The following is a 19397-nucleotide window of genomic DNA, read 5'->3' as shown; positions in this document are numbered from 1 at the left end:
TGGTCGCGATGAGACTCGGAAATGTCTCTGATCAGGGCCCCAGAGGAGGATACTCTAGCGTTGGTTGCTTTCTATCGCACACTTGGCGCCAGGAATTGACGGTTTCCGGGCTGCTCTCGATGGTTATCTTTGGAGGGATAGAGGGGATCTCGCAGGTTATTATGGGACAATAATGGCTGCGCTCAAGGTTTGGGGTTGGACGTCTAAGGCGGTTTGAGTGAGGGGCGGCGGTGCCGGCGCCTCAGAATCTGGGACACGAGATCCCAAGAGTCGGGTTTGGTGAGGTGAGTGTCCCTTCTTTCTTCCTGACCTGCCCTTCGCCAATTATGGCAGCTCCAAGCGGCAGATACGGGTTCTTCGCTCAGGTTCCGGTCCGGGTTTGCAAAGTCTCGTTCCTGTCACCTAGCTTGCCTTTCTCACCCTCGGGATCCTGCGCCGGTCCGGCCTGTCCCGTCCTTTCTCCTTGATCTGATCAGATCCTGCTGCCTGGCGGGGCCTGTGGTCCAGGGATGCTGCCCAGGGGTTACCCTGTACCCTTCTTTAGGCCTCTGCATTGGCCCCCTCCGGGGCAAAGGCCGAGCCTAAGTAGGGCTCCTTGTGTTTTTCTCTTCTGTGTCATAGTGGTATCTTTAGTAGGCGATCTCCTCTACTAGAATGTGGACTCCAAGAGGGCGGGATTTCTTGTCTGTTTTCTTCTTCTTCTATTCCTATTGCCTAGAACAGTGATTGGCTCACAGAAGGTATTCAATGAAAAATTGTTTAATGAGTAAATCTAGTTTTTCTAAATTGTTTTTCCATTCCTACTTGGCTTCTTTGCCATTAATCATTCTCCACAACCCAGCCCCTTAACTCCTTATTTGTTCTCAGCAGCTAGTTATGTCTTGTGAGACTCCTTGTCTTGTGCTGTTGGGATCTTCCTTTGCTGTCTCTAGATGTGTTTCGTTTCCTGTTTTCCATTAATCAGTTTAAGTTCATTCATCCATTTATTCACCATTTATTTCACTAGGCACTGGCTGTAGTAAGGTTCTCTTCAGCATCCTAGGGGTATAATTTTTAGTTCATACTGCTGTTGCGCATAGCATATATATGCTTATCTTACTGTTTAGATTTCTTCATATGCACACAGATGTCACCAATATGCAACTCCGTCTTTTCTCCTATGCCTAATGGCATTTCCTTCCTTCCTTCCTTTCTTCCTTTTCTTTTCCCTTTCTTTCTTTCTTTCCTTCCTTCCTTCCTTCCTTCCTTCCTTCTTTCTCTTTCTTTTTAATATAGTGTATTGTCAAGTTAGTTTCCATGTAACACCCAGTGCTCATCCCAACAAGTGCCCTCCTCCATGTCTGATGGCATTTTTCAAAATGCAACTCTTGTGTCTGTGTTGATATTATATTTGACAAAATTTCTCTATAGAGCTGTTCATGTTAATTAGAACTGGGCAAAACATCCTGGATTCTGGTGGTACCCTACACCTTGACAGTTCCTTTGCTTCACTGACTTGTTGAAAGAGGAAAATTATCCAAGCACCTAGAATCAGTGTATGTTTATAAGTGGATGGTGTGTATGGGAAGTAAAGAGGAATTTGTTGAGTGTCAGAAAATCTTATAATCACCTTAATACTTTTTGGGAACACCATTTCATAACCTTGTGTTTCTCATCAGTATTTTTGGTGAACACGGATTGTTATTAAACAGATTCCAACTGCTGTGAGGTAATTCTTTTCTACAAAACACATGTGGTCCAAAAAACTCCCTAGTGTATGGATCACGTAGTATATGGTAGCCTTATACCTCAGCATGCCTACTTTGCTGGATCTGTAGTTTAAAGGGCCGGAGAGGTAGAATAACTCATTTAGAAAATGTTGAGCCTCAATTAGTATAGAGTAGCATAGCAAATAGAATAACGTAACAGTTACTTTTACGTACAGCCTTATGGTTACAGAGAGCTTTCACGTACACTTTATTTCTCATAGTAACTCCACGGACTAAGTAAAGCAAAAAGTATTTCTGTTTCACAGATATAGAAATTAAGCCTGACCAAATATTAAGTTAACTGCTTCTAGTACAAGGAGAACATGTCAAAAGCTTGTACTCTAATTGAGGATTCTGACTTCAAATCTAGTGGTATTTCCCCTACAGTCGCTTTCTAGATGCCATCATGTTCTAGTTAAGTGTCCTTAGTATAGGTACTGCCTGGCTGGTACCCTCTTGGATCCCAGTGTTTGGTGGGTGCGTGAATGTGGGTCTCTGTTTCTGATGTGTATTGGGGTGGGAGTAGGAGGATCTTTTGAGATTGTCATTGACATAATGGAAAGATCTTGGCAAGAGGTAGGTAAGCAAATCCTGGTCTTGGTGGGGAGGTTAACTCCCTGAATATCCCTATAAGTACAGTTATCCTGGGATGTGGCAGAGCTGCACCTTTCCTCCTTGTGTATCCAATACAAAACGGGTTGTCTTCCTTCCACAGAAGTCCCAGAGCCTGTCATGGAGGACACCAGCGAGGATGCCTCGATCCATCGATTGGAAGGCACTGATCTGGACTCTCAGGTTGGCGGTCTTATTTGCAAGACCAAAAGTGCGGCCAGTGAGCAGCATGTCTTCAAGGCCCCTGCCCCCCGCCCTTCCTTGCTGGGACTGGACTTGTTGGCTTCCCTGAAACGAAGGGAGCGAGAGGAGAAGGACGATGGGGAGGACAAGAAGAAGTCCAGAATCTCTTCCTACAAGGACTGGGAAGAGAGCAAGGATGACCAGAGAGATGCTGAGGAGGAGGATGGCGACCAAGCTGGCCGACACAGCCGAAAAGACAGGTAAAGCCTTATGGATGGGTTGACCAAAAGGGAATGAGAATGGAGGCCAGGGAATAACATCCCTTGTTTATTTCTGTTTTCTTGTTGGACATACAGACTTTTATGATTTTATTTGATTTTGTAATATTGAAGTAGATAGGAAGTGGTATTTTCTTCAGATGCATGGGGAGCATTCAGAGGTGACTAAAGAGTAGAGCATGGAGGTTAGAAATGCCTGGTTGTTGTGATAAGTAAGCCTGCAGGGAGATTAGTTGGAAAAGGACATGTCACCCAGCAGCCCCGTTTTGGCGGCAAGGTCTTTCTCCTCTGGAAGGGCCTTTTACCAGTTACCCTCCTTGTTTCAGGCATTATCGATCTGCTCGGGTAGAGACTCCATCCCATCCTGGTGGTGTGAGTGAAGAGTTTTGGGAACGCAGTCGGCAGAGAGAGCGGGAGCGGCGGGAACATGGTGTCTATGCCTCGTCCAAAGAAGAAAAGGATCGGAAGAAAGAGAGATCACGGGATCGAGACTCTGACCGGAAGAGAGACAGAGGTAACCGGCCCAGCATAGTTCCTATGGCCCAATAAGCGTTTGAACATGTCAGCCTCTTTCCTGTTGCAGGAGTTTTTCCAATGCCCAATAATTAGGGAGCCCTGCTGGTGTTGATGGGGTTGGGGTTGGGGATAATTTAAGAACTGTCATTTGCAGCATTGCTGCTTTGCCTGAATGCGTGGTTCTTGATTAATTATGAAAATTGGTGATAAAGGTGTTAACAGGCAGGGTGTATAAGAAACCAGAATTTACAGTAGTGTCAGTGATAGAGAAAGGGCAGTGCTGTTGAGCAAAGCTAGACATAAAATCCAGTGCTGGCTTTGCTCAGTATCGTTTAAGTTTTGTAGCTTATAGACTACTAACTATTAGTAGCTATTCACTGTAGACTTATAACTATTGTTTTTTGAATTCTTGCAGGAAAATAACTGTTACTGTGAGTTTGAAACTTTGTAGCCAGTAACTAATTTTTCCCTTGAAAGAATGGGGATATGTGAGTTTCAGGAGCCCATGGATCGCATTAGAACAGTGCAGGTTGCACCTGTGAGTGAGTGGGAAGGCCTGTCCTTTCTCTAGGGTGAAGACGGGTGGAAGTTAGGATGGGACACATATTTTCTAAGCTCTTCACGTGGCTCTTAACAGATGAGCGGGACAGAAGCAGACACAGCAGCAGATCTGAGCGGGATGGAGGGTCAGAGCGCAGCAGAAGAAATGAACCTGAGAGCCCGAGACACCGACCTAAAGGTAGACTGAGCTGTTTCTTGTGCTAATTTGTCAGGGGTCAAGTGTATAAAAGGCAGCGTCCTCAGTTGATTTGCTGTGGGCAGAGTCAAAACTGCCCATTCCACCATGATCTTCTTGGAATACTTGGTTCTGAGTTAGGTGGGAAGGCCCTGGACCTCCCTGTTGAGATGGATATGCTCCTGTAAGTTGATAGGCTGGTTGGCTGAATGGCTGGTTTTCCAAATGTCAGGAAAGAATAGGGAGCTGGGTAACAGAAGTATTTATTAAAAAGAATTATTTAGAGGCACCTGGGCGGCTTAGTTAGTTAAGCATCCGACTTTGGCTCAGGTCATGATCTTACAGTTCATGGATAAGATCGAGCCCCATCTTGTTCTCTGTCTTGGCAGTATGGAGCCTGCCTGAGATTCTTTCTCTCTGTCTCTCTCTCTCTTTTTGTCTCTCTCCCCTCTCCCATTTGTGCACACACAACATACACTCTCTCAAAATAAATAAACTTAAAAAAAGAATTATTTATATTCAAGAGGAGTATGTTTGCTGAGAGAAATTGGATATTCCTTAGGGTGTTGTAAACACACGTTAAAAAAAAAAAACCAAGAGGGGTGCCTGGGTGGCTTAGTTGGTTAAGCGTCCGACTTTCGCTTAGGTCATGATTTCACGGTTCGTGGGTTTGGGCCCCGCATCAGGCTCTGTGCTGACTGCCAGCTCAGAGCCTGGAGCCTGTTTCAGTCTGTGACTCCCTCTGTCTCTGACCCTCCCCTGCTCAGGCTGTCTCTCTCTCTGTCTCCTAGAAATAAATAAACATTTAAAAAAAAAAACAAAAAAAACCAAGAAAAATGTTATAAACACAAGAAAACTGGCCCATTAAAGTCCAGGTATCCTAAAAAACTGTCGAGATTGTCTTACCTGTTACAAGTCGGTGTAAAGTCTGTCAACAGTGAAAGAAAGAAATTTGGGGAATTAACTTTTGGCTGATAGCCTTGAGCTGTGTCATGGTTAAGTTGGAGGTTTCCCTGGATGTGTTCTCTGTGGCCCCAGATGCAGCTACCCCTTCAAGGTCTACCTGGGAGGAAGAGGACAGTGGCTACGGCTCCTCAAGGCGCTCGCAGTGGGAGTCACCCTCCCCGACACCTTCCTATCGAGATTCCGAGCGGAGCCATCGGCAGTCCAGTCGAGATCGCGATAGGTGATGTTCTGGGCAGAGCAGCCCAGTTTCTCTTGGTGGGTGGCAAAGGGTAGAAGTGATGAGGGCAAAGCAACCTGGGCTGGGGGAGCAGATGGCAGCTGGGGAACATGTCTCAGCTTAGTGACTTAGTGATGCTGGTTGTGCCGTCTCCCAGGTCTGTGAGGAGCAGGTACTCAGATGACACACCTCTGCCAACTCCATCCTACAAATATAACGAGTGGGCCGATGACCGGAGACACTTGGGGTCCACGCCCCGTCTGTCCAGGGGCCGAGGTAAGGCAGGGTGTGGGGAGGGGACAGGGAAGTAGGAGCAGTCGTCCCAGGGAGGCTGAGCAAAGCTGGGCTTCTGGAGCTGTGCGGCTTTGCGGGGCTCTTGGTGGCCACCGGGGCCGTTTGGACTGACCTGCTACGTGTCCTCCTTCAGGAAGACGGGAGGATGGTGAAGAAGGAATTTCATTTGACACAGAAGAGGAACGGCAACAGTGGGAAGATGACCAGAGGGTAAAAACCTTACGTCTTTGAGGCTCTGAACGAGGGGTGGTGGACCTCCGCCGGTGAATGGGCCACGAGTGACGCTCTAGTGGAATTGGACTTCCATGAGGGTAGTCAGCACTGGGCAGTCTCCAGAGCCGAGCCCTATTCAGTCCTGAAGCCCTGGAGTCTCTCAGGAAGCGCAGGCTCCTAGGTGAAAGTTTTCACCTGATGCAGGGCAGACCTGTTTTAGTTAAGCGTTGGTGCCACCGTGTGGTGAATGTAAGAAGTGCTGTCACGATGGGTGGCCATCGAGTCCTTCCCTGCCTCTCCCCTCCGCATGGCTCGTCCTAGAGCAGGGTGGTCTTGTTCCTGCACCTCCCACAAGCATTGCTCCACCGCACCAGTGACGTCTCACCAGACACCTCGCCTCTGGTCTTGTCTTGCACGTAGACTCGCTCTGTCCCTTGTTCTCACTGCTCTGTCTCTCGCTGCAGCAAGCTGACCGGGACTGGTACATGATGGATGAGGGATACGATGAGTTCCACAACCCCCTGGCCTACTCGTCCGAGGACTACGTGAGGCGGCGGGAGCAGCACCTGCATAAACAGAAGCAGAAGCGCATTTCGGCTCAGCGGAGGCAGATCAATGAGGTGGGCTGCTGAGGGTAGCAGGGGTGGACCCAGCTGGTGTTGGGCATGTGGGAGAAGTGCAGACCTCGTGCCCATGGTGGCAGCACAGCTGGCCTCTTGTCGCTGAAGTACCAAGTGTCACTGTGCCTCTGGAGTCGGAGGAGGGTGGGCGTGGAGCCTTTCCGTGGTTGTCTCCTAACCTCTTTCTCTTTTACTCCTTCCTTGAGGGGCGCTGGGATGGGAAGTGGTAGGGTGTGACCTGCTCTATGTTGTGTGTCTGCGTGGGGTCGGGGACACTCGCCATTTGTCCGTGTAGAGGTTCTGACTCACATATAAAGGGCTGCTGCTTGGAAAAAATACCGCTGGTGGTTTGGGATCAGTGACTCTTCTTAGGAGCTGCAGGGTACAGAAGCCTGTGACTCATCTGCGGCCCTGGCCTCCCGTGGCCCTTCTCTCAGGACTTGATGTGTGGACTCGCCCGGTGACCTTTCAGGATGGCTGGTGATTGCATTCTGAGCATGGCCCCCTGTTGTGTCCTCGCAGGACAACGAGCGCTGGGAGACCAACCGCATGCTCACCAGCGGGGTGGTCCATCGGCTAGAGGTGGACGAGGACTTTGAGGAGGACAGTGCAGCCAAGGTGCATCTGATGGTGCACAACCTGGTCCCTCCCTTCCTTGATGGGCGCATCGTCTTCACCAAGCAGGTGAGGCCTCTGGGGCCTGAGAGAAGAAAGCTCAGATAGAACTGAGCTGAGAAAGGGGAAAAAAGAGGGAAAAAAAAGCCCCCACCCCAACAGGATGGAAATCCTTTCATTTACTAGGGTTGTCATGAAGTGGTCCCTCTTGTTGAGGTTAATGATCAGTGGAGAATTCCTTTTTCCCCAACCTTCTACAGCCAGAGCCTGTGATTCCAGTCAAGGATGCCACTTCTGACCTGGCCATAATTGCCCGGAAAGGCAGTCAAACAGTGCGGAAGCACAGGGAACAGAAGGAACGCAAGAAGGTTGGTTTCTTGTCCTTTGGGGTTGGGGAGAAATTGTATGAGACTTCACGGGTAGAGTTCCTCTTGGAAGTTAGAGGACCCTCACAGAGCAAGAACCAGTTGTTGGAGGAGGGCTTCGTGTTCCTCCACCAAGGCCCCCATTAAGAGAACCTCAGGGCCTGATGCTCTGATGGCTTGGGGTAGAAGAAGGGCATGTGGGCGCTGGGCCACCGTGGCCCTGTGGGAATTTATCACCTGCTAGATGGAGCCTCCTTTTCAAGTGGGATTGGTTTTCCATTGACCACAGTCATGTTACACAATGGAGCCGACTTTTTGTATATTTCTCTAGGCTCAACACAAACACTGGGAACTGGCTGGAACCAAGCTGGGAGATATAATGGGTGTCAAAAAAGAGGAAGAGCCAGATAAAGCTTTGACAGAAGACGGTAAAGTGGACTATAGGTAGGAGTCTTGGTCAGCAGTGGGCCGTCTCCTGAGCCTGGGGCCCTCAAGGACACTTGCTGGGGAACTGATGGAATTTGTGGCTCGTGAACAGGAAAATTGGGTCACTTTGGGTCTTCTATTCTCTTCTGGTCCCTTCCTCCTGGTTTCTCTCCTACCATCTTCAGCTTGTCCTGGATATTATTCTTGCTATCACCACCGCTACTGCTATAGGAGTGACCTTGGTGCCTGCTGGCATTAAATGCCTTATAGATATTCACCGAATTCTCATGACAATCCCACGAGATAGGTGCTCTCCGTCCTGTTTCTCGTGTGCAGGCCTAGGGAGCTTAAGTAACTTGTTTGAGGTCACCCAGCTGTAAATGGAGTGATGCTCAGACCCAGACAGTGTAGCTTTGGAGCCTGGTGACCTGGTGTCTTAGTCATGGTGCTAAAGTGCTCTTCTGACATTCAGTGTTGGGAGGTGGGCTTTGCCCCCTTAGATTTCAGTTTAATGGAAGAAAGAACCACTTTTAACAGTGGTTTGAAAATAGAAGGGCACCTGGGTGGCTCAGTTGGTTAAGTGTCTTACTTTGGCTCAGGTCGTGATCTCATGGTTCATGGGTTCAAGCCCCACGTTGGGCTCAGTGCAGACAGCTCAGAGCCTGGAGCTTGCTTCAGATTCTGTATCTCCCTCTTTCTCTGCCCCTCTCCCACTTGTACTCTGATTCTCAAAAATAAATAAATGTTAAAAAAAAATTGAAAATAGAAAAGATTGTTTTTATCAGGGAGTGGCTTCCCTGTTTATAGAGGTATTTAAGCAGATGGCACATAGCTGCCTCTTAGGGGTCCCATGTTGGGTAGATGGCTGCACTCAAATGTCCCTCCTAAATCTCATTCTTTGAACATATGCAAGTCTTACTGAGCTGGGATCTGAGTGACTAATTTCCTTTACCCCTCTGAGAAATAACCCAAATGAGAAGTCAGTACTGTTGGTCAGTCTTTGTTAGTTTCTTAATGTAATCCCATAGACATTAATTGTTAGCTGACCGGGAATGATGGAGAAATTAGAATAGGAAGGCTGACAGGGTGTGGGGGAGGTCTGAAGGGGGACAGGTCTCTCTGGGAGAGTGGTAGGCGGCAGACGTGGACACCCACCAGCAACACGGAAGCGCTCTCTCTTTCCTCCGCAGTCTTGGGGAAATTACATAGTGCTTTTGAGTCTAGCCGTGTCACGTGCATGTGTCAGGTATTTGTGTGCTTTAGTAGAAGCTGGAGATCACTACTAAGTGGGACTTTTTGTTCTCACAATTCTTTGAAAATGAAGCTTTACAGACCATGCCGTCCTGCCAGGAGGAGAAAGGAGGTTTGACCCCTGTCAGGACTCTGCAGCCGTGACTCCTCCTTTTAGCCTTTCGAGCATTGAGTGTTGTGCCGAAATTGCCCAAGGGTATTCTGTACAAGATAATGACCTGGTGATCTCAGCTCCTCTGCTGGTTGAGCTTTTGGGGGCAGAGAACTGGCTCATTTGCCGACCTGAACTCTGAGTCATGCTTAGCTCTCTTTGCCCTGGGAATGTTGGGTATGTTTTGGATGGTGGATTCTCAGACCACAGTTCTAGTCCCTTAGGCCAGAGGAGAGGAGAAGCATCTTGGGTCACCTGTCTGATCTAGTGTCCCAAAGATTTCTTGCATCTTGTTGGGGTGGTTCTTGTTCTTGGGTGTAGGAAGAAGGGCAGTAACCCAGACAGGAAGAACAGTGTGGGAAATCGTGTAGGGTGCTTAGGCTGCCGTGTGTTCTCAGGACGGAGCAGAAGTTTGCGGATCACATGAAGAAAAAGAGTGAAGCGAGCAGCGAATTTGCCAAAAAGAAGTCAATTCTGGAGCAAAGGCAGTACCTGCCCATCTTTGCTGTACAGCAGGAGCTACTCACTATTATCAGGTAACTTGCTGGAGAATTCCAGTGTTGACTTGGGTGTCCCTTGGATCCCTTGCGTTTACTCAGCAGCTCTTTTACTTTGGGCCATTGCATCTGGTGGAGAAGGGAAGGAATTTTTTCTTATCTGACCTGGGTACTCTGGGCTACTTTGCTTGAAGTAATAAGCAAGATGGCGTTATTTTGTTGTATTTCATTTGTTTAAACCTCACCATCTTTTTTTTTAATGTTTTATCTGTTTATTTTGAGAGAGGCAGGGGGCACGGGCAGGTAAGGGGCAGCGAGAAAGAGAGAATCTCATGCAGGCTCTGTGCTGTCCACGCAGAGCCTGATGTGGGGCTTGATCTCACAAACAGTGAGATCATGACCTGAGCTGAAACGAAGACTTAGATGCTTAACCAGATGAGCCACCTAGATGCCCCTAAACCTTACCATCTTCTAGACATTGTGGGGGTGTCTCGGTTCAGGACTGTTTTCCCAGGGCAATCCGCCTTTAAGCAGTCATGCTCCTTGGATAGCCACACATGGGCATAGGAGGCAGCAGCGTCTTGTCGGAGGATCGGAGGTGGCCATCCCTCTGGCCTGATTTTCCCTTCGTCTTCTCTCCCTTGTAGAGATAACAGCATCGTGATTGTGGTTGGAGAGACGGGGAGCGGTAAGACCACCCAGCTGACACAGTACTTACATGAAGATGGTTACACGGACTATGGGATGATTGGGTGCACCCAGCCTCGGCGTGTGGCTGCCATGTCAGTGGCCAAGAGAGTCAGTGAAGAAATGGGGGGAAACCTTGGTGAGGAGGTGAGTGGGCATCAGGGCTGAGCTATACAGCTTCTGTCCTTTTGAGTTGACCTGCTCAGGCCTGGGCCTGGCACGGGGTATGCTGGTGGTGAGCTGGGGCCCAGAGCTTCTGAGCCGTCTCTCCCTGACCTTCAGGTGGGTTATGCCATCCGCTTTGAAGACTGCACTTCAGAGAACACCTTGATCAAATACATGACCGATGGGATCCTGCTCAGGGAGTCCCTCCGGGAAGCAGACCTGGATCACTATAGCGCCATCATCATGGACGAGGCCCACGAGCGCTCCCTCAACACCGACGTGCTCTTTGGGCTGCTGCGGGAGGTGAGGACGGTGGGCATGGTCTGTCTGCGCCTGTGGGGCTTTGATGCGTGCCTTATTGGTAGTTTGTGACCAAGGTGCTTCAGGTGGGCTGGGGTCTTGCCTGGGGGAGTGGAGAAGCTCTCTGAGAGGCTCGAGTTTTCTGAGGCCTCCAGGTTGCCAGGTTGAGACCTGAGTTGTCGTTGACTCTGTTCTTGCTCAGCTGAGAGATCCTGGTTCTCTTGGCCATGGCTCTATGGGTTCGGTCCTCAGGACTCTTAGGAATCTAACGTGCCGGTCTGTCTGCTTCAGCCTGTTTCATCTAGGAGTAATGTTGATGAGACTGGAGGGTGGGAGCCAAGGGTTCCAAATCTATGGGGAAGCCTCGGATTGACCTCTTCTCTTAGGTGGTGGCTCGGCGCTCAGACCTGAAGCTCATTGTCACATCGGCCACTATGGATGCAGAGAAATTTGCTGCCTTTTTCGGGAATGTTCCCATCTTCCACATCCCTGGTCGTACCTTCCCTGTTGACATTCTTTTCAGCAAGGTACTAGGCCTCCTTTTTGAACCAGTTCTGACCTCTGATGAGAAGCCACTTAGAGGGCGAGCTGGGAAAGGTTTTGGGGTTACATGGGGCAGGTGGAGCAGCCTGTAGCTCTAAGGCTGAGACACAAAAGGACTGTATTCCGGGGGAGATCTAGTTTTATTCTTTTGTTAGAGCAGCAGTGCGCGGCCCAGGGAGGGCAGTCGGGCCCATCTGTTGCCCTGAAAGTCCACTGGATCTATCCCTACACCGTGACTGGCCACCAGTTCTTGAGGGGTGTGCAGCCTGCATTTCCCTTGATGCTTCCCTCTGACCATGTCTCTGACTGGTGTTGCAGACGCCGCAGGAGGATTACGTGGAGGCCGCGGTGAAGCAGTCCTTACAGGTCCACCTGTCGGGGGCCCCCGGGGACATCCTTATCTTTATGCCTGGCCAAGAGGACATCGAGGTGCGTGCCTTGGTCATGACTATGATCAGTGGGTAGGATCCTGTGTAGGAGAGTTTAGGGCTCTGGTATCTCATGGCTCCTCTCTGTGCCCTTAGGTGACCTCAGACCAGATTGTGGAACATCTGGAGGAACTGGAGAATGCACCTGCCTTGGCTGTGCTGCCCATCTACTCCCAGCTGCCTTCTGACCTCCAGGCCAAAATTTTCCAGAAGGTGAGATAGCAGGAACATCTGTCTTGGGTCCCGGCCTTTGGGTCTCCCTGGATTCTCCCAAGGGAGAACCTAGAGGCATGGGTGGGGTATGCTCTTTCCCCTGTGGAGTCTTTCCTACCTGAGGGTCTACAGCCCTTCCCTCCTTGTACATCCTGCCTGGTTCTAGGCTCCAGATGGCGTTCGGAAGTGTATTGTTGCCACCAACATTGCTGAGACATCTTTGACTGTCGATGGCATCATGTTTGTTATTGATTCTGGTTATTGCAAATTAAAGGTAAGAAAAGACACAGGCATTAGGGCCCTGGGCCTTTACCTGAAGCTAATTCAGTTTAGTAGGTGGGGAGGTAGGCCCTGGGTCTTCAGCCCTTACATGAGGGATGGACTTGGAAGTGGTGGTGGTATTTAAGAGGCTAACATTTGAGTGCTGTTTTTGCTATCCACTTCATTGACTTAATCTTTGTGATAATGCCTGAGTTAGATGATTTAATAACTCCATGGACATCACAGAACTGGTATTTGTGGGGAAATTTCTTAAGGTTCCTGGTTTCAAAAGGATGGCTGCCAGGGCACCTGGCTTGGTACGGGTTAAGCGACTGACTTGTGATCTCAGCTCAGGTCTTGATCTCAGGGATATGAGTTCAAACCCCGTGTTGGGCTCCACACTGGACATGAAGCCTACCTAATAAGGGAAAAGGATAGCTGTCCTGCCTTGCTAAAACAACTGTACTCTGTGCTTGTAGCAGCCAGGGTTTGTCTTTCTTTGTCTCAAGGTTCCCTCCCCTTTGCCCCTTACTCTGTCCTTAATCAGCTCTTTACTGTCCCCTCCTAGGTCTTCAACCCCAGGATTGGCATGGATGCTCTACAGATCTACCCCATCAGCCAGGCCAATGCCAACCAGAGGTCAGGGCGAGCCGGCAGGACAGGCCCAGGTCAGTGCTTCAGGTAGGAGCCCTGTGCTAGCCTGCTTTCTGGGGCAGCCCTAGGATTGCTGAGTGTGGAGCCTGGGCTGGGGCAGCAGGGACTGAACCCTGATCCAGCAGAGGGATGCTGGCCCTAGGACCCCCAAGGCTCAGGACTGATGGTAAGGCTGCCACTTGGGGTCTTCTCATATGCTGCTGAGCTGAGGGAGGAGCCTTTCCAGGCAGCTCAGAGGTCTGAGCAGCTTTCGGTGTTGGGCAGAGCTGTGTTGAACGTACCTGCACCGGAAGACCTGCAGAGACGAAGTCTGAGCATATTACATCATAGCTCCTATTTTACTTCTGCAGTTTTGTTTTTGATTTTTAAAAAAGTAACGTATGGACTACAGAAATTCAGAAAATACAGAAGAGCATAAAGAAAACAAAACCGAGCCATAAATCTAGTCCCAGGCTCGCTGGTTCCAGAAGTGAAACACGTAGGAGACTCCAGCAGAAGAGTGAATTGGCAGGACTGATTAGAAAGGGTGGAAACCCAGGATTCAGAGAGAACAAGGAAGGTGGGGGAAGAGATGATAACTTCCCTCCCTGCCCATGGCTTTCAACCATGAATCAGCTACTGGTCTCTGTGGGGCACAGGTGCAGGGCAAAGCCTGTGTAGTGTTGTGTCACCCACCACAAGGACCTCTGCGCGGGCAGCCGGGCCCCAAAGCGGTAGGTATAGCAGAGCGCGGTCTTCTTCCCGGCAGGCTGTACACCCAGAGCGCCTATAAGAACGAGCTCCTTACGACCACGGTGCCCGAGATCCAGAGGACCAACCTAGCCAACGTGGTGCTGCTGCTCAAGTCCCTTGGGGTGCAGGACCTGCTGCAGTTCCACTTCATGGACCCGCCCCCTGAGGACAACATGCTCAACTCCATGTATCAGCTCTGGATCCTCGGGGCCCTGGACAACACAGGTGCCGAGGCCCAGGAGCCAGAGGGGTGGGGGTGGGTGCTCACGGGCTCTGGCAATCGGTTTCTTTCCTTGTTTACATCACTGTGTCTGCTGAATGTCTGGATTTGCTCCTCTCCCAGGTGGGCTGACCTCGACTGGGCGACTGATGGTGGAGTTCCCACTGGACCCGGCCCTGTCCAAGATGCTCATCGTGTCCTGTGACATGGGCTGCAGCTCCGAGATCCTGCTCATTGTGTCCATGCTCTCGGTGCCAGCCATCTTCTACAGGCCCAAGGTGGGCAGTGGTGACCGCTCTGCTCTCCTCCTCAAAGCTATAGGGGCTTTACCAGTTTGAGGAAGGGTGAGAGGGGACTGATTTCTTTTAAAATGGAACGGAGGCATGGGAGTCTCAAGTTCCCAAAGAATGGTTATTGCTCTTTTCTGTTAAGCAGGTTGGGGTAGAGGAAAGCATGGGCTAGATCAGTGGTTCTCAGGTGATTTGGAAATTTGCAGGAGTATTTGTCTTCTGGTATAGTTGGGCCTGAGCCGTCACGTTTTAGAGTAAGTATTTTGTCATAAGCTATGTTATTTTCCCTGGATCGTTAGGGTAACACACTGATGTGTTTGAAGCTGCATGTGCAAGCAGGTGACAGAGAATGTGAAAAGCTCCAGGAACCTTGCAGTGGGCCTGGACTCCCTGTGCTTACAGTTAGGGTCCTTTTCCCTTCCTAGGGCCGAGAGGAGGAGAGCGATCAAATCCGGGAGAAGTTTGCTGTCCCCGAGAGTGATCATTTGACCTACCTGAATGTCTACCTGCAGTGGAAGAATAATAATTATAGCACCATCTGGTGTAATGATCATTTCATCCATGCCAAGGCCATGCGGAAGGTATGGACAGTCGCCCAGATAAGCAGGATGTTGGGGTGAAGCGGGGAGGGGAGAAGGAGGGCTCCATCCTTGTCCGCCCTGTGTCCTGCTCTAGGTGCGGGAAGTGCGGGCTCAACTCAAGGACATCATGGTACAGCAGCGGATGAGCCTGGCCTCGTGTGGCACTGACTGGGACATCGTCAGGAAGTGTATCTGTGCTGCCTATTTCCACCAGGCAGCCAAGCTCAAGGTGAGCCTAGAGGATTCTGGGGGAGTTGTGGCCCTTTCCTGGCCTGATAATTGTACTGGTGCAGACTTCTTGCTTTCTCCTTGCACAGTCCTGTGGATCTGGGCTTTCCCCACCAACGCCTGTGTCAAGGTCGGGGATAGGGTGGCTGCCCAGGCGAGCAGCGTTGTCCTAGTGTGGCCACCTGTTGTGTCTCTTCCCTAGGGAATCGGGGAGTATGTGAATATCCGGACGGGGATGCCTTGCCACTTGCACCCCACCAGCTCCCTCTTCGGAATGGGCTACACCCCAGACTACATAGTGTATCACGAGCTGGTCATGACCACCAAGGTGAGTCTTCTCTGATGCAGTTTGCTTGATGTGGGCCTACCTGGCTGGGCTGGGCCTTTGTAACCCTTCCTTGCCTTCCCGTATGAGCTTTGAGCCTGGGAGACTTGAGGCCACAGAGTTGCTTTGAGACGAGTTGAGAGATTGGTTTTCAGTTGGGTTAGGGGACGCTGACAGGGAGTTAACCTTCAGATGCCAGTGGCCTCGGCTGTGCCAGCAGGATTGTCTGTTTCTTGCTGCTGGTGATGAGCAACCCCTCTTGGTATTATTAGAAGGGCTCTCTGAGGGGTTAGGCCTTTTTTCTTGGATATTAGGGGGGCATTTTTTCAAGCGTGGACGGATTTGGGAGAAAGGATTACGATTCCAGTGTCTGAGGCTTGTGTCTGCCTTTTTCAGCCTCACAGAGCTGGGGGTCAGGCCCTTCCGACGTAGGTCCTGATTGTGGAACTGCTTGGGGAGGGACAGCCCAAAGCATTGGCCCTCCTGTGACCACCACTTTGTGACCCTTCTGCCTGCAGGAGTACATGCAGTGTGTGACTGCCGTGGATGGAGAGTGGCTGGCAGAGCTGGGCCCCATGTTCTACAGTGTGAAACAGGCGGGAAAGTCGCGGCAGGTAAGGATCCCGCGCTTGCCATGGAGGTGCTGTTTGCCCGTGGGACCCACTTTTCCGTCAGCCTGGGATGGAAGGCACGTCATCGTCTGACCCCTGCCCTCCTTACTTTTCTCTCAGACATAAAAGCTGTGATGGAGCCAGGTTCGTCCGGTAGATTTCCTCCCATCTGCTCCAGCTGCTTTTAAAAAAACCTTATTATTGAAAGTCCAACTATTCACAAGAGTACAAAAAACAGTATAGGGAGCCGTCATATATTCCTCACCAAATCTCCATAATGATCAACACTTTGGCCAGTCTTAATTTGGCTTATTCCTACTCTTCTCCACACGCTGACTTTTTTTTCCTGGAAAAAATTTTAAAACCTATTTCTGATATTATTTCACTGATGAGTAAGCTTCTCTAGAAGGACTGGTTTTTAAGATGTAACCTTTATGTTATTATCAATCAACAGAATTAATCCTTAATATCTTCCACTCCTTATTTGTATTTTTTCATTTGTCTCAAAGATAAACTCTTATGATTTCATTTGCTCAAATCAGGATCTGAACATTACAGTTAGTTGGCGTACGTGAATGTGCTTTGTCCTCATTCTTTATTACGGCACTGGTTTATTGGAGAAACCAGGTCACTTGTAGGATGTTCCGTTTTCTGTATTTTGCCGATTGCTTTTTCATGATGGCATTTAACTTGTGCCTCTATCCTATGTTCTTTCTGTAAACTAGTAATTAATCCAAAGGCCTGATAAGATTCAGGTTCAGCCGTGTTGGGCAAAGATGCACAAATGCGTGTGGTGCTGTGAACTTCAAGAGCCTGTCAGGAAGCACATAGGGCTGGTGGCCCTGCTTTTGAGGAGGCTGAGCATGGTTGGTGGTTCTGCCTGATCCCTCTGGTAGAGATTCTCTCCTGCCACTCCACCTCCGCATGGTCTTCAGGGCTGCAGACTGTGGGGACGTTCCTTCCTCTCTTGTCCATACTCTCCACCAGGTCTGCGCACACCTTCCTTATATCTGTTCTTCTCAGCCAGGTGATCATGTTTCCCCTATTTCTTGTACTCCCTGACATCACTGTGAACCCGGTAAGAGAGTGAAAGTACTTACCGAATTGAGTGGAGAGCTGAGACACGGCAGGGTCCGGACCGAATCGTGTAGTGCCCGTCTTGAATCCGCGAATCTGCCTCAGAAGAAAAGATGGCCTTGGCGTTGGGGCAGGGAGCCACGTGGCTCCGCCTCTGGAAGCTGGCACTGTGTATACAGCACCTGGCTTCTGGCAGGGAGGTGGGTGCGGACAGGGCTTCTCACCAGCTGGTCGAGAGGTCCCCAAGACCCGCCCCTCCCTTTTCTAGGAGAACCGCCGACGGGCCAAAGAGGAAGCGTCCGCCATGGAGGAGGAGATGGCGCTGGCTGAGGAGCAGCTGCGAGCCCGCCGACAGGAACAGGAGAAGCGCAGCCCCCTGGGCAGTGTCAGGTGGGCTGCGGCCGCGGGACCCCTGGCTGGGCTGGTGCCTGCCCCTGGGAGGCTCTGGGGACCAGCCTGATAGACTGAACAGGCCGCCGTGCAGGCTGGTGATCTAAGAAAATTTGAGTGTGAGGAGCTGAGCTGGTGACAGAAGTTAACTGGGGCCATGTGGAGGCATGAGAGGCATACTCTCAAGGGGCAGTGATACATCTGCCACTCCTGGTCATCGTCACGCTGTCCTGAGGCCTGCGATGGGCTGGAGGAGTAGGCAGGGCTTGCAGCTCTACCGACAAACTAGGGCTTGGAAGTCACAGTGGAGACGGGAGGAGAGTCTTGGGCTTCTGTGTCTGCCGTGCCTGGAGTTCGGTCAGACTTCACAGGGGAAGGGCACAGGTCTCCACAAGCCTGCCTTCACTTCGGACTCTGAACTTGGGGTGTGCCCTAGGTCCCTCTCAATTCTGATCAACTTGCTACAAATTTGGGGATTTGCACGGACTCTCCCCACACTCAATAACTCACAGAACTCAGGAAAGTACGATGTTTGAGATCACAGTTTTATTACGGCAAAAGGTAACAAATCAGAACCAGCCCACAGGAGAGATGCATAGAGTGAGGTCTGGGATGGTCCCAGATGTGAAGCTCCCGCTGTCCTCAGAGCTGCATCACCCTCCTGGCCTGCTGGTGTGCGATAGTATGCACAGAGCATTGCCAGCCGGGGAAGCTTCAGTGTCCAGTGCTTTACTGGGGTTTACATTGTCATCAGTGGTTGAGTAAGTATCCATGTGACTGATTCAGTCTCCAGCTTCTTTTCCATAGAGGCTGAGCTGATATCACGAGGCTCAAAGTATAGCCTCCTGATCATGTAGTTGGTCTTTCTAGCTGGGCCAGCCCTTGTCCTGAGTCATCTTGTTAGATTAAACTGTCAGATGTTACCATGTGTAACATCAATCCCTCGGGAAATCTCCATGGTTTAGAGATGACCTCCTAGGACCTGGGGACTAAGGCCAGCCAGGTTCTTCTTTAGCAAGTGGAGTGGCAGTCTGGTAAGGTGGCTGGAGACTGCCTCCAGAGCTCACCTGGGAGGCATGAGAGGACTTGTTAAAAAAATCTACCTCCCAGCAGTCCTTGGTGGATATCAGAATCAGGTGGTGGTGTTATTCTGCTCCCCCTCAGGAAGGGGAAGGCAGCAGAGGTGAAATGTGCTGGGGGAGAAGACCCTTCAGCCCCAAAGCCTGCTCACACACCAGTTAGAAAGAGCAAGGCCTCAGGCTCCTCGCTCTGCTCTGCATCCTGGTTGGAGTGGAATAGCAGTGTGATTCCTCACCCCTCTTTCCGTGTCTCCAGGTCTACAAAGATCTACACTCCAGGTCGGAAGGAGCAAGGAGAACCCATGACCCCTCGCCGCACACCAGCCCGCTTTGGGCTCTGAGCCGAGGCTTTCCTTGCAGAGGACGCAGCATATGTTGAGTCCTGAGCCCTGTGGCCAGGGCAGCGGGGCCTGCCAACAAAACCCTTTCATCTGCGCGCATTCGTCTGTGGACATCACGGCCCCCCGGGGGAAGCTTCTGCAGGGGCCAGCTCTACAGCAGAGGGAGTGGGAGGTCCTCGGTGCAGGGGTGCCGGCCGGGGTGCCGAGCAGCGAGAGCTGCCAGGGCAGTGAGAGGTGGCCAGACCCACTGTGTCCAAATAAACCATTCCTGGGACGCTTGGTGTATAAGTGACTTGGCCGTGACTATGGTTTTTTAAAATTCTGTGTAAAGCAGCAAAATAGACCTACAGGGAATTGTAATTTGGTTATAATACAGGATTTGGAAATAAATTTATTGTTTGTAAAATGTTATTGCATTTTGGACTGTTCCTTTTTCCCTCGCTGCCCTAAATTGCCTAATAATATAAGATGGGCAGGATGCCGACTTGACTTTAGGTGGCTCCTTCTAGAACCTCAGCTCACCTCATTTCTGTTCTCCAGCCAGTGCCTCTTAGAGAGGGTTGGCAGGGTGGGACACAGCTGGT

At 50.5% G+C, this 19397-nt stretch overlaps 1 protein-coding gene across 1 annotated transcript; it reads left to right on the top strand.

Moving 5' to 3' along the window:
- The first annotated feature begins 9 nt into the window (after positions 1-9).
- On the top strand, positions 10-19219 carry DHX38 (DEAH-box helicase 38). The gene is made up of 27 exons (XM_039221817.1): positions 10-284; positions 2464-2803; positions 3148-3335; positions 3975-4076; positions 5112-5259; positions 5414-5532; positions 5684-5760; positions 6228-6383; positions 6906-7067; positions 7259-7366; positions 7695-7807; positions 9590-9727; positions 10336-10522; positions 10658-10843; positions 11227-11367; positions 11702-11812; positions 11908-12024; positions 12191-12298; positions 12854-12966; positions 13688-13896; positions 14015-14169; positions 14607-14762; positions 14857-14991; positions 15193-15318; positions 15834-15929; positions 17272-17393; positions 18729-19219. Exons 2-27 carry the CDS (start codon positions 2481-2483, stop codon positions 18811-18813), a joined length of 3681 nt encoding a protein of 1226 aa, XP_039077748.1. The 5' UTR covers positions 10-284; positions 2464-2480; the 3' UTR covers positions 18814-19219.
- Positions 19220-19397: the final 178 nt, after the last annotated feature.

This window comes from Hyaena hyaena, unplaced genomic scaffold (assembly GCF_003009895.1).
Source record: "Hyaena hyaena isolate Hyena2069 unplaced genomic scaffold, ASM300989v1 scaffold_18, whole genome shotgun sequence".
Lineage (NCBI taxonomy): Eukaryota > Metazoa > Chordata > Mammalia > Carnivora > Hyaenidae > Hyaena > Hyaena hyaena.
The sequence above is the reverse complement of the archived record's forward strand: the minus strand, read 5'-3'. Positions and strand labels throughout refer to the sequence as shown.